This window comes from Falco punctatus, assembly GCF_963210335.1.
Source record: "Falco punctatus genome assembly, chromosome: 11".
Taxonomy (NCBI): domain Eukaryota; kingdom Metazoa; phylum Chordata; class Aves; order Falconiformes; family Falconidae; genus Falco; species Falco punctatus.
The window spans coordinates 1619567-1642205 of record NC_137591.1 but is presented as its reverse complement, the minus strand read 5'-3'; the positions used below and the strand labels follow the sequence as shown (position 1 = coordinate 1642205).

The window sequence follows — 22639 nt, the reverse complement described above, 5'->3', positions numbered from 1 at the left end:
CTGTCCATCAGTGAAAGTACTGTTCGATGTGACTTAGGGTGACTTTTCTGTAGTGATTTGAGTCTGCTTTTGTGGTTTGTTTTTTTATAAGAAAAGGATAAGACACACTTGAGTGCATGTATGTATGTTATACATCTTAAAGAGCAAATAGCTCCCAGTGGATCAGATTCTGCCCTCAGCTGCCATAGATAATTCAGATTAATTCAGTACACTGAACATAGCTAAATTAATTCTGCATTTACACCAGTATTGTTTTGAAAAAGTGTGCTTTCGTATGCCAGTACTCTCAAACAAAGCGTAGAATTAAAATAAAATGCTCTCACAGGGTAAAAGATAGGCTTATAGGGAACCATTCCCATCCACTATTTACGTCACTGAAATTCCATTATAGATTGACACAGGGTAATTGAGAGCAAATTTCAGTCCAAAAATTCAAGGTAGCTATATGTAACACATTACCTCAAATAGATTAATTAAAAATTCGAGGAATTTGCACTTAGCCATAGTACTGTAACCATGGTTTTAGTTTGCATGCTGTTTTCATTTTGTATTTGTGCTTTAATTCTTTTTATGAATGTTCAGGTTGAAATAAATCTAAAACGTTATCCCACTCCATACCCGGAGGATTTAAAGAATATGGTAAAATCAGTTCAAAATCTGGTGGGCAAAACAAGCCATGGAGTACGGCCTGAGAACGCAACACCAACTGCGAACAGTGAACAAACTGTGAAAGAAAAGTATGAGCACAAGTGGCCCATGGCACCAAAGGAGATTTCAGTGGAGGTAATGTAAAAGGATCGTTGTTCCTCTCAAGAGTTTAGGATGGGGTTTTAACATAACTCCATCAAATGATATTCTGCATCTGCTGTGAACTTCATACCTAATAGTTTTTAGTTCCATTCCATAAAGCTAATTTAGTTTTATATTGAGTTGCTGTTTTTCCCAATATTACTGAGTTTGTCAGATTTAAGTTTTGGTTCTAAATCTACCTAGATCTGAATTTTGGTATTGGTATGTACAGGCACTCTTCTAAATTTTAATGATAGGAGAGACTTGCATATTAGCAGGAGAATGGACCTGATCAGGATTTACATCTCAGACTTAAGTAAATGTATTTCTGCATCAAATTTGTTAAAGACAAATCAGTTTGTTCTGTCTGACCCTACTATGCCATTAGCTTCTGCTTCTTCTAGTCACATTACATGTAGTAGATAGCCTTGTCAAAACTTAATGAAGTTAGCAGGGGTGCTTCTCCAGCTGAAGGGAACTTCAGATCAGGTACTGAACAGCAACTTACAGTGAGTTGCAGAATCTAGCCCTTAATATGTTTGCCAGAAATGGATCAGTATGCATAGTAACAGTCTTGTATCCTAACGTGAATACAGTCACTGAAAGGTGAATTCCTAAATAGTGCAGTCTTGTGCAAAGCTGTTAACATTGCTGAAGCTTGATCTCAGAGGGCAGCTACCCATTAACATTCACACTAACTACTTACTTTGTGCAGGCACAATTTTTAAAGAAAGGAAATCTCTTAGCCTGGCAGTGTGTACTAAGAGTTTATAAGCTTGGACAGCTCTACAAGAATATCAGCATTCTTGAAAATGTTTATGAAGTCTTAATGTTGGAAAGAAATAAATGAGGGAAAAAATTGCTATATTATCTTTTCACTCCTTTGTTATTCAAACGTTATGATGAATTCATTGTCCTTGGAATATCCCAGTCTCTGGCTAGTTGTGTGTGCATGAATTTTTCTTCCTCAGTTTTCCATATCCTTAACACAAATTGGCTGTTCTTAAATATTCAGCAGTTACTGTAGCTGCTCTGTCAGTATTGTGTGTTTTATTTACAGTTAAGCATTTTCATTTCTTAAAAAAAAAACTGCCAACGTATTTCTTTTTAAGATGGCTTCAGAAGACTTTCTTCAAATCTAGGCACAGTTTTCATTAGTACTTTGAACTAAAATACTTGCGTTGAATCATTGATGCTTTTATCTAAATTTGAACTCTTAAATTCCACCATTATTCCTTTTTACTCATTAAATTCTTTCTTGCTGTGTAAGTCTGGCCTTTGAACCAACTTACGTCTTGTGGCATGAGTATTGACATATTCTGCTGTTGTTGCTGAATACATATAATTTATTTTGTATCATCTAGCTTTTGACCTTGAATACTCTTAATAGCTTTCTGTGGTTTCTGTGGGTTTCTGTGCCTGCTGCAAACACGCATATTATCTATCTGGAATTTGAATCAGTGTTGTCTGACAAAGACATCAGATGTTTGGTGATCTTTGTGGCTGCGCTTGGTGATGCAGACTTCAGAAATCGGTGGCTGTACTGGTTTAGTTGCTGTTAAACTAAATGTTAAGTTGTTAAACCAAAATGTTGACATCCCAGTTAACTGAGCCACGGCAGAGTCATGTCAGAGCCCAGTGAAGCCTCTGTTACAGAGGTGCAAGGAAAGGCTAAATGGCAGCAACACATTAAAATACTATAGTTGCTCTGAAATGCTTGTGTGACCATATACTGTGTTCTAATATAGAAAGAGGTGAAGACAGATCTCATTCTTACATTTCGTTCTTTGATAAAAATGCATTTACTTTTGCAACAGAAAAATAATCATACCCAGTTTTTCCATGAATGTACCTGAACTGTTAATTGCATGAGTAATTAACATTAAAAGCATTCTACAAAAATAGTTGAATTGCTGAAGACACTGCAGTAGTTCTGAAGTGCAATTAAATAATGTGATTACAATTTCCTCGTTGATTTTGTACCACAAGGAACCGATGTGAGTCCATGACTTTACATCTTATCAGTGAAGATGGTTTTCATCTTCTATTACGTAATAGTGAAGATGGTGGAACTTTTTCAGATTTTAATTTTCCTACTACTTAGTCAAGACTAGTAACACAACTATCTCATCAACTAAAGAAAAGGAAAAAGTGTTCTTGTTGTTCATACAAACAATGACACTGGGAAGATTTTATGGCTGCAAAGCAGGATGATGTATACATTTTCCTCTCTCTGGCTTTCTGCATGAAGATAAGGTATGGGAAACTGTAGAAAAAATGTGATTTTGTGAATAATATTAACATGATTTCAGTTGTAACATATTAAATAGAACATAATTAAGCTCCATTTGCTTTTCAGATAATTAGGAGACATGATCTCAAGCCTCAAGTTAAAATACAGTTTGAAATTGCAGATGTGTTCTGATATAGATTTAGACTGAAGGCAGTTTCCAATAACAAGGTAATTTAATTTCAGGTGCAATGCTCACTTTTTCATCCTTAGAGGACAGATAAGCTGCTTTCTTTCCTGATCTCTTTTAGGTTTTCTTGCAATTAGTTTACACATGTCTCTTCACAAAACTGATTCTATTTAGAATAATTAAATGGAGCACTGGAAATGAGTAACAAGCTACATTTCAAATCCCCTGTATCATTCTCCACCTTCATTTATAACAAGCAAACAATTTCTTAATTAATCATCAATTAAAATAAACCTCTTCATTGCCCTAAGTCGTTCTGAAAGATGTGCATTTTGGACAAAAAGAAATCTGAGATAGCTTAGTGTGTTGTGTAGCCTTTCCATGAGAAACAATGAGAAATGCCACAAATCAGCAATTAAGATCCTTATAGTTTATATTCTTGATATGTATAGGTTGAGAAATAAACCAGAAATACTTTTATATAACCCTCAAATTTAGATTAAAAAAGAAAAGTCTTAAGTCTTTTCTAGTCCAACCTTCAGCATTCCATCCTTTTGTGTTAATTCCTAGAAGTTTCATTGATACTGTTGAACAGGAGAGATTGTCATTCTTCAGTGATCTGATGCAGACACCAGTGCTAACAGCTAGAAAAATACTGCCTCAGCTGTACTAGATCTTCCGAGAGCTTCATCTTGTCTTAGTCAAAATAAGACTTCAACCTTTTAACTTCTGACTTGGTTACTTTGTGGGTTTGGGTTGTGGCTTTTTTTGGGTGGGTGGGGGTAGAGGAGAATGTTCTTTTTGTTTTGTTTTTGGTGAACGTTTGAGACTGTCTTTAGATGGTCATCTTGCCTTTCCAGGAAGATGTACACACTTTTATTTCCCCTAAGACGCCTGGCTTCAGTTGACTGAGCTGATGTGTCTATCGTGGGAGCTCTTTTCCACTAGTGAGATACACAGTGACAGTCTCTCTTGATTGGGAGAAGAATACATGCTAATGAGTTTTGTTTTGTATCTGCTTTAAGCTTATGCCTTGATGAGCTCTTTGCAACAGGATTACCTATATTTTACCAGGAGTGAGAACTACCTTCATTATAGAGTTTTTTGGTTTCTTCATGGCACAAAAGATCTTTACTGAGGTTATGACCTTGGTGCCTTCTTGTCAAAGCAGAAAGGAGGTAGTGATTTACTCATCTGGAGGTCTGACTCCACAAGAGACCTTTCCTCAGATAGGATATCAAAATATCTAAATGTTCATTTTGAGTTACTTGGACTTCTGCCTGGCTCTTATCTAGGTGTCTGGGTTGGAGGGATGTTATTTAGGGCTGTCTCCAAGATAAAGCCTACCTTACATGAAACCAGTTTGAGGCATCACTTGACCCCCTGAGGCTCCTGCTCTGTCTGTCCCTGCCTGCATGAGGACTCAGGAGGTGCAGCATTACATGTCTGGACATGGCACGGTACAAGCTTGTATACACAGGACGTGCAGACTCGGTTTATGTTTGATGGACCATGAAGGGGCTTTTTTGCAAAAGGCCTCAGTCTCTCTCTATTGGCAGCAACCTCGGTGAGATGCCTGCAATTTGGGTGCATTTCCATCTAGATAGAGAGCAACAGAAGCTTGTTTCCTCCAGACATGGGAGAGCACAGAGAGTGCAGTTCACATATCGGGGTGCTGTAACTCAGGGCAGTACTGACACTTCTGTCCTCATGCTGAAGGCCATGTACAGAGCCTCTCCATGGTTTGTAATTGGGGATGATGTTAGGTCTCCATTCTCTGAAGACTGGTCAGATAAGCATCTGTGGTTTATCTTTGTGGAATCCTGAGCTTGTCAGCTAACAGGCTTAGCCAAATGAGGTTACACTACTGGAACTGGAAGTTTTCATGCTGAAAACTTTGTAGATGGGGCATCTCTGACTTCTGTGATGATAGGTAGTTCCAGTCAGAAATACAGCATCCCCTTGGCTGTATTTTTGATCACCTGAATAAGCAAGGTTAACATGTGCATTCCTCCATCTGCTTGCCGGTCCACCGGACTGCAAGGCAAAGAGACGCCTAGCAGAACCAATCATGCCCTACCTGCAGATGATTTCCAGGACCTGTTATGTCTTTCCATGTGGAGTCCCAAAAACTACCTCTGCCCCAGACCGTTCCTCATGTACGTGTCCTTTTAAAGCTCTGTCTTATGCCTGAGACTGCCTGCTGGAGCTGGAAAGGTGAGAGCTCATTGCATCAGTGCCGTAATATTGTGCTGGCTGCTGTATCACGTCTGTAGGTAGAAAGTGTGTTGGGGTTCCTTCATTATCCCACTTTCAGATTCCATATCAACGTTCATAAGTTTTCCTTCCATTGCCTCAGCTGTATCTTCTGTTAACATCCTACTGGGCACAATCTTCAGATCTAGTGGCTACTGAAACTGGCCTTTCTGGAAGCTGCCACTGCAGCCAGAAAAGTGGGAAAGATTTAGGAGTAGGTGGAAGATCCTCCACTGCTTTCTTCTGGGTAATCCCTTGTTTTGGGGTGACTCTCAGTGCATTCCTGTATTGGTGCCTGAATTTTGTTTACATCAGACTATTTAGTGGGATTTTGAAAGTATTGACACACAGGGCTGAGAGATGGAAGTACTGCCATTTTCTGTGCAGAGACTGTAACGCGGGTAAGGGGCTCAGCAAGGCTTTCTTACAAAACCTCACCACTAACTGATTCTCAAGGAAGAAGCCTGTGCCTCAGTTAGTCTTGCTTGTATCTGGGGGTGTTCTGATAGCTGTCTGGTTGCATTTGCTCTGCACTTTCTGTGATCTCCTTTATTTTTTCTTTAAAGTTTTAGTAAAATCTGGACTGAGTAACATTTGCCTTAATCGGTTTATTTCTTTGCTTCTCCATTTATTTATAGCTAGCTTGTCATTGTTCAGATTGACCTGGCCTTTTCCAGTTTAGAAGTGCTTCCAACCCTCTACGTATATTTAATTGTTCCTCTGGAATAGATCCACCATCAATGGTCCTGCGTTCCTCAGCCTTGCACATGCTGTGTCTGCCCAGAGCCCTGGTCTGCTCTGTTGGGAGGTCTTGCGTTCTTTGCAAGCAGAGCCTAAGAGATAGATTATTTTGATAATTCCATCTCTCCAGATTGTAATTTAATGTTCTTGTGTTGTCAGCATGAATAATTGGTGATATTTCTCTTTCCCAGGTATTTTAATGGGGTTTACCATGTATTTTCTCGTGGGAAACAGCTCACCATATTTTTCTGTCTTATACCTGTATCTTTCGCTGGTTAGCCCTGAGGAGTAGGTTCTGACACAACACAATTGCATTTATCTCTTCCCTTTGTTCTTGCAATCGGTCCTATTAATAATACTTTTTTCTTTTTTCTTTTTTTTTTTTTTCCATTAGTGACCTTTTTGTTCTTGGACTTGTAAGAAGAAATGTCCTCTTAAACAAAGTAGAATTAAATGAAATATTATTTTGGGGTTTTACAATGCATTTCACTTTCGTGGCATATTCACGAATGCCAAACTAGTTCTCTCAAAACAGTATTGATTTTTGTTTGAATAGCTGGACTAGGGGCTAAAAAGAAAATAACATAGAAAACTTCATAAAAAATAATGTACCTGAAATAAAAACCTGTGTTCATCATTATGTCAAAAATGGGACTGCTCATTCTTCCTATCTTACAGCAGGTAGTTTTAATTTAAGCTTATAACTTCTGGAAGTTTCATGGCACAATATTGGGATTCTAGGTTCAAGACAGAGAAAATAAAGAATTCCAAAAGAGCCACCTGTTTGATACAGACAACACTCATAAATTGACTCTGGAAATCTCAGATAGGAAGGAGGAAGAAAAGCATACAAAAAGCTTAGAGGTACAACAAGAAATTTAATGTGCACCATGCTTCAAAGGTGGAGAATTTCACACTCTGCGAATGCTATGCACTTTTTTATTTCTCAAAAAAATGGTTTTGCATAAGTTTTTGCATCACACTAGAAAATTATTGTTTTGCACTGGAAAAATACTGTTGCACTATTTTTAGCTTTAAGTTGTATGTACATCGTTACTGTTACATAAGAAATACCATACGCAACAAGGGATCTCTGCATGTGAAAGTATTTTAAAGTCTGAATACGTTACACCATATAAGAATCACTATGTAGCTGTATTTGTTTAAATGTTAGCACTGAGGGGGTTAATTAAATGGGCTGTGAAGGTACCTGTTCTTTGCTGTTTTGGTATGGTACTACCTCCAGGAAATACCAAATGCAAAAGGATTAAAATACCTATTGTGCAAATATAATTATATTCTTCAAGGATAAATTGCGTGGCAAATGCTTCTACAAATCTCTGTTTGAACTGTTACTACGAAAAATAGTTATTGGAGAGTAAACCTCTGAAAGTTTTCTCCTTACGAGTAAAAGCAAGTATATTTTTAAAATACTGTAGCATTTTTTATTTTAATAATGTGGTTTTCAGTTTGGTACTTCATTTTAAATTGTTTCTCTAAATATTACATCTCTTTATTGACTTCATTCTACAAAATCACTGGAGTACCTTTAACAGCAAAATGTCAGGGTACAGAGATCCTCATAGTGTCTCCATTGTGTCTCCCTCCTAAATTTCTCCTAACTATTTCCTTCCTCATTTATACTACTAATTATTGATTTTTCTCCTAATATCTCTCAAAACTTCCTCTTTTTTACTAGATACTCTCCTTCTCCAACTTACGTCCTTTTTATGAGTTCACAGCTCATCCTCTTGCTTCCGAGATGATGCATGTTTCTCATATGCCTCCCCACAAGGATCTTGATCGGCATTGGCACAACTTCCCAGTGTTGCTGTGCCCGTCTCCGCCAGCTCCCTTTCCATGACATTCCCCTGAGCCCGTGCACCAACACCCACAAAGTGGGTCTCCCATATCACTCATTCCTTGGGCTCCCTCAAGGTCCTTAAGTCCCCTGCTGAGGGCAGGGTTACCAGCGTTGTTCCTCCAGTAAGGGTCTCATCTCCTACCCTGTCTCCCCAAGGCACCTGTCTTCAGGTCAGCGTCTTTCTCATTCTGAACTGCCTTCCAGGGATAAGAAATGCTGCGGGTTCCCTGTTTGTGTCTTCATTCCCTGCTAGCATCCTATGAGCCTAATGTAAATGTCCTATTTTAAAATATCCCTTCCTAAGACCATATCTTACTTTCTTTCCACTTTTTAACTCATGTTATATTCAGTATGTATCCTGTGGCTGGCTAGAAGAGAGAAACAGCTGTGCAGGGCAGTCTTTGAGAGTCAAGATTTGCTGAACTCTCAATGAGAAGTTTATGAAATCCAAATCATTTTAATTTAGCAAAAAACTCTTCAGAGACAAAGTCATTTTAACTAAATATAGCTATAGGGACAGTTGAATCTGTGGAAGGACTTGTGCCACGAATAAATGGATGAGGAGTACTTACTCCTGAAATAAGAAGTAATTATTTATTCTAAATTTTTATTTATTTCTGCTGGTAGCTTGCATTTTTGTGACCTTTACTTCATCAAAAATGTTTATGTGGCCTTAATGTATCTCGCAAGTTCCATCTGTTTTGTCCACATTTTCAGAATGAACACATCACCATAATTTTTACAAGTATTTATGTAGGACTAATTAGAATCTTCAGCTGACAAACCAGCGTGATTAGACACTACCCGTTTGGTGGGCTTTTGGTGTGTTGTCACATTCATGAAAAGGAGGCTGTGAAATGTTTGTTCGTTGCAGTTTGAAGTGGATTCTGTTTCCCATGTTTACGCTACATTATTATATTCCTCAGGATGCCTTTGGACATCCTGCCAGTGAGATGAGGATAGGGGAACTTCGTCCTTCCATGCCAGAGACTCCGTTGTACCCACCCAAACTTGTTCTTCTGGGTAAAGAGAAGAAAGGTACTAACCTGACTTACAACCTTTTAGATGAAAGCATACGTAATGTACGCAAAGAGACGCATTACTTAAGATGTTCTGCACTTCACTCTGATTTTAAAACATTACATGCATATTTGTGCACACGAATATATATTTCTCCATAGTATCAATTTTTTCTGGAGTTAAGTTTTCAAATATCACCTCCTGAAAACATTTGCTGTGTTTTGTTGCAGAATCGACAGATGAGTCTGAAGCAGATAAGATCCATTGTCTGAATAACAGCGTTTCCTCAGGCACTTACTCAGACTATTCCCCTTCCCAGGCTTCCTCAGGGTCCTCCAACGCGCATGTTAAAATGGGGTCCTTGCAGACAACGGCTAAAGAAGCAGTGAATAACTCTTTGTGGGGGAACAGGTGTGATCATCTTTCTTTAACAGAGCTTCTGGTTGCCTTTCATCTTATGTTGTCATATGCATTCAAAGTGATCATTTGCTATCTGTTGAGGCACTCAATTAAAAGACTACAATGTTTTTACCACAGTTTTGCAGAGGTGTACATAGCTATTCAGAGCCCAGGCTGTGCAGAGTTGGCCACCCGTTCATACTCTATAAATGACAGTAAGTCTACAGCTGTTTTTTCGACTATGTGCTATAACCATGCATTAAAAGTGCCTAGACATTGAGCTACAGTTACTCTGCTCTGTGTGGTCCTGAGCTGCAGCTGGCTGTAGTTTAGCATAGACAGCAGTGTATGTCTCTCCTGTTACTGCTGTCCTGAGCCTCACTCTGCCCTGGACCTCCAAGAACAACAGTTCTTTGAAAGTTGTAATTTGCACTGGCTATCAGCAACCTGAAACCATTCTCGTGCGATACCGAGAACACCCTGCCCTGTCTGTTCCTGCTATAAATCACCTAACAGTTCCATCCACAGGCTCTGCCCCATTAAAGAGAGGCTAGAGCCTGCTCACTGGAGGTGCGTAAAATTTTGGTGGTGAGAACATACACAAACTGAATCTAGTATTTTTGTTTGAAAAAAATAAATGAAGTGTAAGAAAATCTTCCACTGCACTCACAGAAAATTATTTTTAAAACAGGAAAATTTGTTCAGCAGGATTTATATGAACATGGCATTTAGCCATCCAGGACTTTTGACTGACTTCTTAGTTTCTCTGTGTACATACTTATGGAATCTGCCCTTCAGTGCAAAAAACTGCTGCAGCTGTTCTTGCCAAACCAGTGGCACAAGATGCACATCTCATACGATCCCAAAGCCAGAGCATAGATGGGAGAGTATTAAAGCGCTGTATAATTGCATCTCTCTGATGACTGCTTATGTGCTCTAATAGTGGGCATTTTATCTTGTTTCGCTTTGTTTCGGTTTTGCAGGCTGGCACAGTCATTTCCACAGCCCCTTGAAACAAAGCCATTGCTGAGCCAGCGGGAATCTGCTCCAGCGGGGAGCCTGCCGCAGCGCACCGACAGGCGCCCGCTGAGCGAAACCTTCGCCGACAGCTGGAATGACAGCTCACACTACGATAACACAGGGTTTGTGGCGGAGGAGAGCACAGTGGAGAATCCTAGTGCTAACCCCCTCCTGAGCACGAAATCTAGAAGCACATCTGCACACGGACGCAGGCCGTTGATTAGACAAGACAGGATAGTTGGCATTCCCCTGGAGCTGGAGCAGCCAACGCTCAGAAACACACACGAATCTGAAGTGCCTCCTCCCAATCCTTGGCAAAATTGGACCAGAACCCCCAGTCCTTTTGAAGACAGGACAGCTTTTCCTTCCAAACTGGAAAGCACTCCCACCACCAGCCCTTTGCCTGAGCGGAAAGACCATGTCAAAGAGTCTCCTGAAATGACTAGCACTTTCACTCCGGGAATAGCATGGGAATACCACGATTCAAATGCTAACAGAAGTCTCACAAATGTCTTTTCCCATATCCACTGTCGCCCAGATCCTTCCAAAAACATTATTTCAATCAGCAAGAGTACAGAACGGCTTTCTCCAATGATGCGGGATTTAAAAACTAACAAATTTAAGAAGTCGCAAAGTATCGATGAGATAGACATTGGTACATACAAAGTGTATAATATACCCTTAGAAAACTATGCATCTGGTAATGATACTGTAGGCACCCACGAGAGGGTGGACAAGCTCCTGGGCCCGGAGCACGGCATGCTGAGCATGTCCCGCAGCCAGTCGGTCCCCATGCTGGATGATGAGCTGCTGACCTACGGCAGCGTCAAGGTGCAGCCGCAGCAGAAGTCGTCCGTCACAAAGAAGGTCTACCAGTTTGACCAAAGCTTCAACCCGCAGGGAGCAGTGGAGGTCACAGCCGAGAAGAGGCTACTGCCGCCTTTCCAGCTCAACCCCGAGTACATCCCCCAGCAGAGTAAAAACCTGCCCCAGGATCTGGTCAGCCCGAGGGCCTACCGCGGCTACCCGCCTGTGGAGCACATGTTCTCCTTCTCCCAGCCTTCAGTGAACGACGAGGCAGTCAGTGCCCCCTTCGCAAGCCAGGGGTCTCGGCCGGGGTTCTTGAGGAGAGCAGATTCGTTGGCCAGCTCCACCGAGATGTCCATGTTCAGGAGAGTCAGTGAGCCCCACGAGCTGCCCCCGAGCGACAGGTATGGCAGGCCTCCCTACCGAGGAGCTGTGGAGCGCCAAAGCAGCATCTCGGTCTCTGAGTCTCAGTTCCTCAAGAGGAACGGCAGGTATGAAGACGAGCATCCTTCCTACCAAGAAGTGAAAGCCCAGACTGGAAGCTTTCCAGTTAAAAACCTTACACAAAGGCGGCCATTGTCTGCAAGAAGCTACAGTACAGAGAGTTACGGCACATCCCAAACCAGGCCGGTTTCAGCGAGGCCAACAATGGCAGCTCTGCTGGAAAAGATACCGTCAGACTATAACTTGGGTAACTATGGCGACAAGCCTTCCGATAACAGTGATATAAAGACAAGGCCTACCCCTGTGAAGGGAAATGAGAGCTGTGCTAAAATGCCCGCTGACTGGAGACAACAGCTACTTAGACATATAGAAGCTAGAAGGTTAGACAGGGTATGTTTGGCATTTCTCTGCAATTAATGCCTTTAGTTGTGTGTTTTGGTATGTCAAACTATTTGCACGTACAGTGGTAACCACCAGAATTCCCAGTAAAGAAATCCCTGCATTGGTGTCAGAGGAACCGGCCCGCAAAGGGGTCTGGGGGTGCTCAAAAGCAGCTGGAGTGAGGGGTTCCCGGGGAAATGAGTGATAAAGAGTCTCTGCACAAGTAACGCACCTCGGTGCACATTACTAACGTGGTAACTGCTGCAGCACTGTCTGAAGTAATAAAAACCGTGATAATCTCTCCTCATCAACAGATGTGAACGTGCTGCTGAAGTCCACCACTTCAGTAGTGATTGGAGAGCGTTAAAACATGCTGGGTACATCTTTGCAGTAAAAGGAAATAAAGAAAAACATCAGAGATAAAGAGTAAAATACTGTATTTTAGTTTTCATGTCACTGTTAGTGGAGGGGATTTAAAGGTATCTCTTAACTCTGAAAAGTATCACGGGATATACTCTGCCACTGTTTTTAATGAGGAATATGGTTATTAATCCTCTTAGCTGTAGGAAGTTATGCTTATTTGCCTTCTATACAAATCAGTACAGGTACTATAGTGCATGATTTCAGTCACTATCTTGACTATTTAATGACCTACTTCATGAATCTGATTTACTTCATAAGCTGAAGTGGTTGTGAAAAATTACTGCCAATGAAATGCATAAGTTAGTTTCAAAATGTGTCCATATACCTATTCTATGCTAGGTGTTTCATGAGTTTGGTGTTAATATATTCATTACCTTCCAGTTGCTTGGATGCGATGCATATTTAAATATCATTAAGGATCAAATGGGTAAATTTTAAAAACTGGCTTGAAGGCTGAAGCTTTTTCCTTACTTCAGCTATTTTCTTTGTGTTGTGTAAAACTGATTGGAAAATACCTGATACCTAGGCAAAATAGTGCACCCCGAGTAGAGACATTTCTGGTGGAAATAAACACTTCCCAGATATTGTTTGTTTAAGAAATACCTTTACACTTAGTTTACAATGTGTATTTGCTTAAGAAATACTTTAACTCGTGGAAAGCTGACACTGGTTATTTCTCTAGTGACACGGAGCTGATAGTGATCCCTGCAGGTGCCAGTGAGCTAGTTTCTAGTTGTTTGCAACATACCATAAGCAAAGCTCTAAGAAGCTGGGCTGTCTTGTGGAGATTTTGCTGGTGAGAGCACCTGGGCACTGCGATGCAGCAGCTGCTGCAGGAGAAGCCGCTGCCCCTCTGCCCGGGGCTGGCGCGATGCTGGTCCGTGCAGGACCGATGTACCTGCTGCGCAGGGCCCAGGCAACGCTCGTCCCTTGTGCGCAGCTGCAGCCGGGGAGCCGTCGCAGAGCTCGTAAGAAGGTGCAGAGCCTTCTTGTACAGGGTTTTTTCCTCTGCCTCTGATGCTCTTTTACACTAGATACATATTTTCTGGCCCATCCATGGTTGTGCAGACGTACCAAAATTTGGCCGTATTTGCAAAATAAAGACTTGTACCATGTTATATACTGCAATTTTCAAACAACAGATAATGACATATCTCATCTGCCGTCAGCGTTGAAGTCTTTTATGGTATCCATTTTATGTATAACTAGCAATGTATTTGCTTCCATGTGACCCAGTGCATGCATCAAGAAGCTATTTATTTCTTGGTACTGTTTGTTTGCTTAAACTAAAACTTTGTGAAATTAACCATATATGTGTGATACTTAATTCAATGAGCATGTGTGTTCATATCCTGTCACGTGGTTGTTTCCTCTACTCAGACCGCTGCTTACAAACACAACACAGTTAGCCTTGGCATGCTGCACTCTGGAGGTTTTTCAGCAATGCATGCCGGCAGAAGCATGACTTTAAACTTGCAGACTAAATCTAAATTTGAAAACCAAATGCTTCAAGAGCTACCTCTACCGAAAGTAAGTATGGGATAGCCAGCATATACCAGCATTACAAAATAAATTAATAATACTCCTTGCTTTTTCCTGGTTTAGCTTTTGCCTATTATTCATGCTTATACTATACAAAATCCAAAAAGCAAAGATGATGATAATACAGTTTTCCTACTCAATAATCTTGCTTTTTGGATTAAGTAGCTCACATGGCTGTCATTACTGCTTTCTGCTCTCGTGTTAAGACTGATGCGATCATTTTCTCAATGACTTAATCTTTGCACAGAAATGGAGAACATGTTTTGTTTTGTGACTGTTTGATCTTAGAAAAATTAATGTAGAAATGTTTAATATGCATTTAAATAGGCTTGGAGAGACAGAGATTTTAATATTTGAACATTAATTTGGTATGCTGTAATAGTTGATGAGTTTTGAGTACATGCCTACCACACCTAAAGTAATCTTAAGCTCCTCTTGAGTAATGCCTATAGAAAGAAAATAATTTTCTCATTTTTTAACTGTTTATTTTTCAGCTATTAACGATATGTTGTTGATAAGTACATGCATACAAAACTCTATACAACCAAATGCTTGATGGGAAAAGCACATGACAAGCCAGAGAGGGACATTGCTGAAGTGTTTTCAGAGTATCAGAGAGGAGATGCTGAGACCTTGCTCTGCGTCACGTATGGCCACACCGGAGTCACAGCAGCAGCCAGTTGCCCAACGCTTGCAAGCAGCCGCCCTGTTGGGATTGTCTGTAATGGCAGGGGGCTGCTGCAGTGCTGGGAGTGACGAGCATCGTTAAGTGTCTTACTGCATTAGCAGTAGTAGCTGTGGTACGAATTAGCAGCATCTCTGTCTGTGAGTAATTAAAGGGTAACAGAGCACAGATCCAGGCACTGAAATGAGATCATCTGTGCTGTTAATTGCTGGGCTGGCCTCAGGTGTGGTTTGGCCCGGGCCAGCTGGCACCCTCCCAGGCAATCCCTCGCCGGGGCTCCAGAGTCAGCACTGGCCAGGGATTCCCAAAGGAGGGTTCCAATGCCCAACTTCAGAGTTTAGATCCAAGCCTGTTTAGAAGAAAAAGATAATTTAATGGCAGCAACATGACCAGATTGTGCTGGCTGACCAAAGGACAGACCTTAGGGCTGCTTAGCTTACCAATACAGGCATATGTGTGGTACAGTGGATTTCCCAGCAAAGCTGTGATAGGTTAGCAGCATGTGCACACGCGCACACACACACGTACGTCATTGTCAGATTTCTCCTGCTGTAACTGACTTTCTGTACACTGTTAACTTCATTTATACTTCCCATTCAGCTGTCCCTGGATTTAAACAAGTCCTGATGTTAGCGTGTGCTTCTCTGTTGTTGAGTTGATGACATCTAGGCCAAATCTTCACTGTAGGTGTGTGTGTGTTTGGGCACAGGCAGCCTGCTGGTGTTGGTCATACTGTTTTTTTCTTTCAAAGAATTTGTTTGTCTACTTGGGTATATACTAATTCATGTCACAAGTCCTTGAAAGAAGTCCATTTGACATCAGCTCCAAACAATGGTACTATTTATCCGCACACATTTAGGAATACGGCGTTATATATATATATATTTATATAACTTTAATAATTTTAGGCTGTAGATGAATGTGGGTACTGATAGATGGATGTGTCTGAGGAAATTAATGAAATTGTTGAGAGTGACATGTTTTGGGGTATGGTCTTACGTGAATTGTTCTGCTTTATATCTCACCAGCATTTCATTGCTACATACCCATATAAAATGTGATGCTGAACTGCATGAGGGGGGGTTTATTCTCTTACTGTCTATTTGGAAAGTAGAGAAAAATTACTGTTGGACAAGTAATATGAATGTTTAGTATTGTTTAGTTTTATCCCTTCATATGTTCTAAAGAATTTGCATTTCTTAAAGAATCCAGGCCACGGCAGTTTAATACTCACCTCTTCTTCTTCATTCTTTTGGCCTGGATTCAAGAGAGTAATGAGTGAGGTCTAATTGTCCAGTGGAAGATCAGGAAATCAAGTATAGCAAATTACTTATTATGGGAAAGTTTATTATATCGATTCTACACCATGTATACAATGTTTGAACTGCTGCTTTTCATTTTTTACCCAGACTTAATAGATAGGTAGTTTGTCTGCAGTCTGTCAAAGCTCTGTAAATGAATAATGTTGCAAGCAAATTCATTTTGCTGCAGAAAATGAAAAGAAAAACCTGTTATCACGGAATTTTCCTATTTATTGAGAAAACTGAAAGCACCCTCTGTGTTTTCTCTTTTTCCATTTTGAGTATAAACTCACCTCTGCAGATTAGTCAGTGGCTGATAAAAACAGCGCAGCATTGTCTGCAGTAACAAAAGAAACACATTTCAGAAGAATGCTTTCAGGTTTTGGCATCCATCTCACAGTTCTTTTTTGGTGTGCTTCATTCTCAGAAGTGTACAGTACTGCCTCCCTGTAGGAATAATCAGCGTATTCACACGGATCACTTAGGAGGAAAACCAGAAGTTCCTTTAGGAAGCTGCCTCTGTCCTTGCGTGGGGAGGGCACCTAGCATGGTTTAGACATTCACCTCCCAGGGAGGTGAGCAGATTTCCAGCACAGCCTTGGGCACCTCAGTGCGCAGGTGACTCTGGAAGCGGTGACTCACATCACAGAGATGATTTGGTTTTTACTACTACTGAGAGCAGAAATTTTTGCAGTTGTACTTTTTCATTTGAGAAGCTGTTTACTGCCCTGGTCTCAGATGATGTACTCCCGTTGGGTGAAGGTTACGTGGGGACGTGCAGCAAACTGGGCAGAACGGCTGATTCATGAGTTTGTGAGGGCACAAAGAGCCCTACCAAGGCCCAAACCAGGACCCAGACTGATCTCTGGGTGAAGAGGGCTCAGCGCACCCTGGGCTGGGAAGCCTCGGGCCGGGGCTAACCCCAGGCAGCGTGTTCAGGCAGGCTGCTCACAGTCCTGGTTGGCCTGTCCACGTAAAAAGGTTTAGCTGCATTGTGAGGGACTTAAAAGCCGTACAGTCAGGTTGCATGCATGCCTGCATGGCAGCGTGCAGCTCTGGGCTCAAACCTGCCGGCATTAACAGAGCGCGGTGCTAGCTGAGAGCAGCAGCACTGCTGCATCAGGCTCTGGGACCAGTGTCTGTTGAGTTGTGAGGGATAACCTATGGAAAAAGTGCTGAGCTTCGTTCCCATTTTCCCATTTTTAATGTGTCTAAAGAAAGCTCAACAAGGGAGGTCTTGTGGTTTCAGCAGGGGAAATGTTTTTCTAGTGGTTTTTAATATAAGGAAAATCACATCTTTCCTCATTTTTCCAGAAGACTTCTTGAATGGTGAGGGAATTATAATGCAAGTTTTCTTTGATTTTTAAATAGTTACAGTTGAATTTTTTCACTTAACCTCTGAGCAGTATGATTTACATCACAATTTATTTCTGTTTACTTTTAAAGGCTTTTTAAGCTTGCATAAAAAAAAAAATCGTTCGTGATTGACCAGTTACCAGCTTTAATATTTCAGTGATTTCATTTGTTCTTCAGTCATCTAAAGAAGTGTTTCATGATTATTTTTTTTAATCTAAAATGAAGAAGAAATTACTTGAATGGCAGAGGGGAAGAATAGACTTGGGTTTTTTCTTTGCAGATTGCCATTAGGCAGAACTGAACAAGCATTAACTGACTAAGCACTGCATAATGCTGAGTGCTGTCAGTGGTCCCGCAATGTTGGCATTTTGGAAAGTCTGACACAAGGCATGCCCTTGTTACCAAAATTTCCAGTTATGGTAAAGAAATACAGAGACAGATAACAGAAAATCAGGATGGGACAGAAAAGGGTACATGTCCTCTAAAGTACTGAAAACAGGAGTAAAGTAACCAGGGGGAAAAGTGAAGAAACATGTATAAAAGGAGAGAAAAGTGGAAAATAATAACATAAGTATCAAGCTCATTTATGAAACTTTAAATGTGTATTATGTCCATTCATATTCAGGAAAGCATTTAATTACTGATTAATATTGTACATATGATACACTTAACTTGGGCAAAACCAGCCATAGCCTAGAGAGCTCTGTGAGAAGCACACCGCGCACAGCGATGCACAGACCATAGTGCGAGGTAAGAGTAGTCACAAATTCAATATTGCCGTTAAGGAATATTTGCTGAGGAAGATACAAGGATATAATTTATCTTGGTGGCAAACACTAAATAAAGAAGTTGTTGATGCTTGAATGACCAGTAAGAAAGTTCTAACCTGAATGAGTAACAGCAGACTGCACGTTTAAGCATGGAACTTTGCCAAAATTTGTTCCTCTGAAAATAATGAGTTACGTTAAATTAATTTTCTTTTCTGCCATCATTCATTATTCTCAATATTTCTTTTATATATCTTTCAAGATGTCCTGCTTGCAGAGACTCCCACAACAATAGGATTGCACGTTAACAACATAATGTAAAAATGCAAGAGGATTACCATTTTAGCAATAGTGTGTTGCAGTTTAACTGGTTTGATTTACTGAAGTAAATATGAAGAGAGAATTTTCTGTCGTGGTGTGTCCAGTGACTAAAGGCTGCCCTACCGTTTCTGCAACAGACCCCATCGCAGCAGAGCAGCATTCTGGACAACGGGCAGGAGGAGGTGTCTGTGAGCAGCCAGTGGAACCCCTACCCGCTGGGGCGGCGGGACGTGCCCCCGGACACCGTCACAAAGAAGGTAAGCAGCAAGAGCAAAGCTGCTGACATAGCCATGGTTGTTGTCTCTCCCCAGCAAATCACTGGAAGGAGGAGAAGAGGTTAATGAGGACAGGTCTGGGAAACACATGCTTTTGTTTCAGAGTTTAAAGCAATAATAATTATGTATTAAGGATGGTGTTTTCATGCCTGCTACCCATTTTTGTATGTATTTATGCAGATGCCAGTAGTTACGTCTATGGTGTGTGAAATGAGCACAGTGGGCTTGGCAGGTTTATTCCTGGATGTATCACAGAGCCATCAGTTCCCTCTTGTCCTGAAAAGTCTTGATACAAATGTTTCAATTACATTTTTCAGATCGTGACAAAAAATAAATGTGTTGAGATGGAGGCCAGCCCGGTGTCTGGTCAGTCACAGACACGCTAAGCACACATCATTTGCTGATAAACTCATTAGAAAGGGATCTAATTTCAAGTACCTTGTGGTGGTAGATACTAAATTACAGTGCTTGAATCTGGCCTGGTTCTGTGAAAACACTGGCTGCTCTCTCCCAGCCCCAACTTGGCTCTGCTCACCGACTGAGAAACTCATTTTTAGAAGCTCTGATCATAAAGCCGGAGAATGGGGGATCTTGACAAACTAAACTGTTTGCAGTCAACTTTAGAAGGTGGAGCAGCACATGTAAGCAGTGATGATTACATTGATTGTTACCCATGTGGAGATCAGTCCTGCTCCTTCCTGAAGTAAAGCCTTGTGAGTGAAGACCGGTGTGAAAGTCATAATGTGCACACTAATGACTTCTGTAGCATGATTAACCAACAGCACTGATGGGGCAAGTATGTCCCTACTGGCTTCACACCTTTTTATCCAGGACAGTTTCAGAAGCAGTAGCACTCATACAGAAGTAGTGATGAGAGATATGTACAAGACAATTGCTTGGAGATGGGGGACGAAAGCCATTGCACCTAGAGCAGCCCAGAGGCTCCTTCCCAGGCACAGGAGGGTGAGGAGGAGGTGCCCTGGCGTGGTTCATGGAGTTGGCTCTGATGGCCAAGTAACTCGGAGGGTTTCTTTATCCTCTAGTATGCAAGAAACTAGGGTAAGAAATTTAAAAGGAGTCATTGCTTATCTTTGTTGGCGTATTGGTATAAAACCTGTGTTTATCCATTCGCACAATCTAACATGGTCTATGTCTTGCATTTGTGCAATCAGTGTTGCTATAATAAGAAACCACAGATTCTGTTTTGTTCTGAATATTTCAGTATCTGGCTGCTCAGATGTGGTAAGTACAAACATTGCGTAACCATACTGAAATCTGCTTAACTCAGTGGAGCAATCCATTGTTACATCCGTTGTCAGCTACTTTAATTATACTGTAAATATTGGACACTGAGCTGAAAATAATTAACTTTTGTGGTGGATGTTAAATGAAGAATACAAATGAAATAGGGGAAGCAGTCTGCACAATAGAGATTTTTTCTGCAGAATAAATAATTCCCATTTCCAGGAAAGGCAGCTTATCCATCTCCAGCAAGAGCCACATTGTGCATACACGAGAAGTAGTGATATGATCTCTTCAAAGTTTATTAGTAGGAGTGAGAAAATGAATTCTGAAAAATGTTTACCCACCATTCTCAGGAGGTAGTCTGCAATGTGCAGTTACGACAACGCTAATCTCTTCTCCGTTGAAAGTGACCTCGAGTGTCTTGGTTTCCCAGCATCTGGGGATTAAAATATAGCAATTATTTGAAGTCAAGACTCAGAAAATCTATAGAATTGAAGTTCAACATAACAGACAATTGAGTGATGTAAATATAAATTGTAGTATATGTTTTGTTTTTCTACTAACCTAACAGCACTAGTGTGAATGGGCTCCTGCAGAGCAGAGTCACTACATGGTAGTGCTGCACTTGGGAAATCCCTGAAGGAAGAGCTGGGACTTGTTCTTCCAAGGGGAAGAGCTTGTGCTACAGACGGATGGAGTGTGTACTCAGGCCGATGTACTATGTATACAGACGCAGTAATACATGTTCCTAAATTATCCACACACAGGGGGCTGCTGTACATATAGTGATGGCTATTTATGTATGTTAGGTAGGGTGGGAATACTACGTAGTAATCTCCACATAATTATGTGGGGTTTAAATTCTTGGTTCTGTCCTTTTTGCTGTTCAGAATACAGATAAAGTGCCATTTTTATTTTAAGTATGATCATTTATGTGATCATCTCATAATTCATGGGCTATTTCTCCTCTGGAAAGCTGGATATTTTAATCTTCAAATTGAATAAGCCACTGATTTATTAAAAGACCACAGTATTTATGCTTCTTGGAAGATGACTTTTTCTGTCATGTCAACAAGACAGAAGTCAGCTACATTCTTGATTAAATCAATTGTATTCTGCATTAGCTGCCTCTGCATACAAAGGGAAAGGGTGGAAGTGTGGCTGGGGTCACCAGAAGGGAACCTGAAAATTGCTGCTTGTGAAAGAGGGAGGTTGAAGAGTGAGAGTGAAGATGGAAAATGAACAGGCTTCAGGCTGGCCACCGTGGCTACAGGGTGATGCAAAATATACATATTTTGTATACATAGCAAAAATACATATTAACAGATTTGCATCATCTGCAGAACACATCATTAATACAGATGCAGCTGGAGCTGCACGTGGTCACCTGCTCACCTGGCGTCTCTGCAGTGCAGGGTGACATGGGTTCAGCCGCCCGCTGTGGCTACGGCTTGTTGCTGCTGGGCAGTTAACGAATAGCTGCAAAGTTTGTCTTGAGCATTTTCTTTCCCTTCCGATCTTGGTTGATTGAAGGTCTCTGACCTGTAAGAGAGGGAAGTTCACAGTACAGACTGACTTCACCAGGCTGTTCTTGGAGTAAGTTTGTCATCGTCTCTTGAGCAATTCCATGTCAAGGAGAGTTTGGGGATTGAAGATTTCAGCACAGGGAGTAAGAGATGTCTCTGTCATTACGCACTTGAGACTCTCTCTCTTGTACTAAAACGAAGAACCATCAGACGTATAATTCTGCCTAGTCCCTTGCTTTAAATGTTGTCAGCAAAAAAATAGGACAGAGCAGATCAGTTTTGCTTGTAATCACTGCACGTCTCGCTGGGATTTTGTGTTCAGTGACACGAGCAGCTCCAGCTGCATCTGTATTAATGATGTGTTCTGCAGATGATGCAAATCTGTTAATATGTATTTTTGCTATGACAACAAGCAATTAATTCCAGTGCCCTGGCTGCTATAACTTCCGAGGCCAGATGATTGGCCAACGGGTAAGGAATGTTTTGATTTTGCTGTATTAAATTTAGTTTTGTCTAAAATACAGACTCACAATTGGTAACTCTTCCACCCAGGATCATAAAGGTTCAGTTGTGCTGAGGATTAGACCTTCACGAGGTGATGTGATTGTGTTGTTGGCTGGTGTAACCTCAATGTGAAACGTTGTTTAAGCAGGTCTGTTTTGTGCGTAGAGGCTCGCAGGTACCGGGACATGCAATCAGAATGCTCTGTCACATTCAAGCTTTTCAAATAGTAGCGCTGGTTGGTGGGTGCATATAATCTGAAAACTCTCAGTAGCAACGGTGTGGTATTTCATGGAGGTAATAATATTTGATCATACAACAGAGCATGGGTTTTGCTTGTTCCCTTACAGCTAAGTTGCATGTGAGTATTTATAAGAAACAACATTTTGCAATCTTTTGCAAAGATTTGCCTCAAATATTTATGTAATCTGTGTACCTAAATAGAGACTGTGTATCAAAGAGTAAGCAAGTATGTAACTTCACCATGTCAAGAACAGAATACAGAAAGCAGACCTCACCTGTTAGGTCACAGCTGCAAGCGTGAAAGGTGGTGGGG

At 41.0% G+C, this 22639-nt stretch overlaps 1 protein-coding gene across 9 annotated transcripts in view; it reads left to right on the top strand.

Annotated features, from left to right (window-relative positions):
- Window positions 1–22639, top strand: part of LRRC7 (leucine rich repeat containing 7) — a 216376-nt gene that overhangs the window by 176292 nt on the left and 17445 nt on the right. For 6 of the 9 annotated variants that reach the window (XM_080406612.1, XM_080406606.1, XM_080406615.1 and 3 more), the window contains 6 exons: window positions 583–783; window positions 8997–9108; window positions 9321–9501; window positions 10473–12150; window positions 13945–14094; window positions 18674–18793. In XM_080406612.1, coding sequence (XP_080262738.1) covers window positions 583–783; window positions 8997–9108; window positions 9321–9501; window positions 10473–12150; window positions 13945–14094; window positions 18674–18793 — 2442 coding nt within the window. Of the gene's footprint in view, window positions 1–582; window positions 784–6947; window positions 7071–8996; window positions 9109–9320; window positions 9502–10472; window positions 12151–13944; window positions 14095–18673; window positions 18794–22639 lie in introns of all 9 variants that reach the window. The other 3 variants (XM_080406608.1, XM_080406611.1, XM_080406609.1) reach the window with 3 other exon arrangements.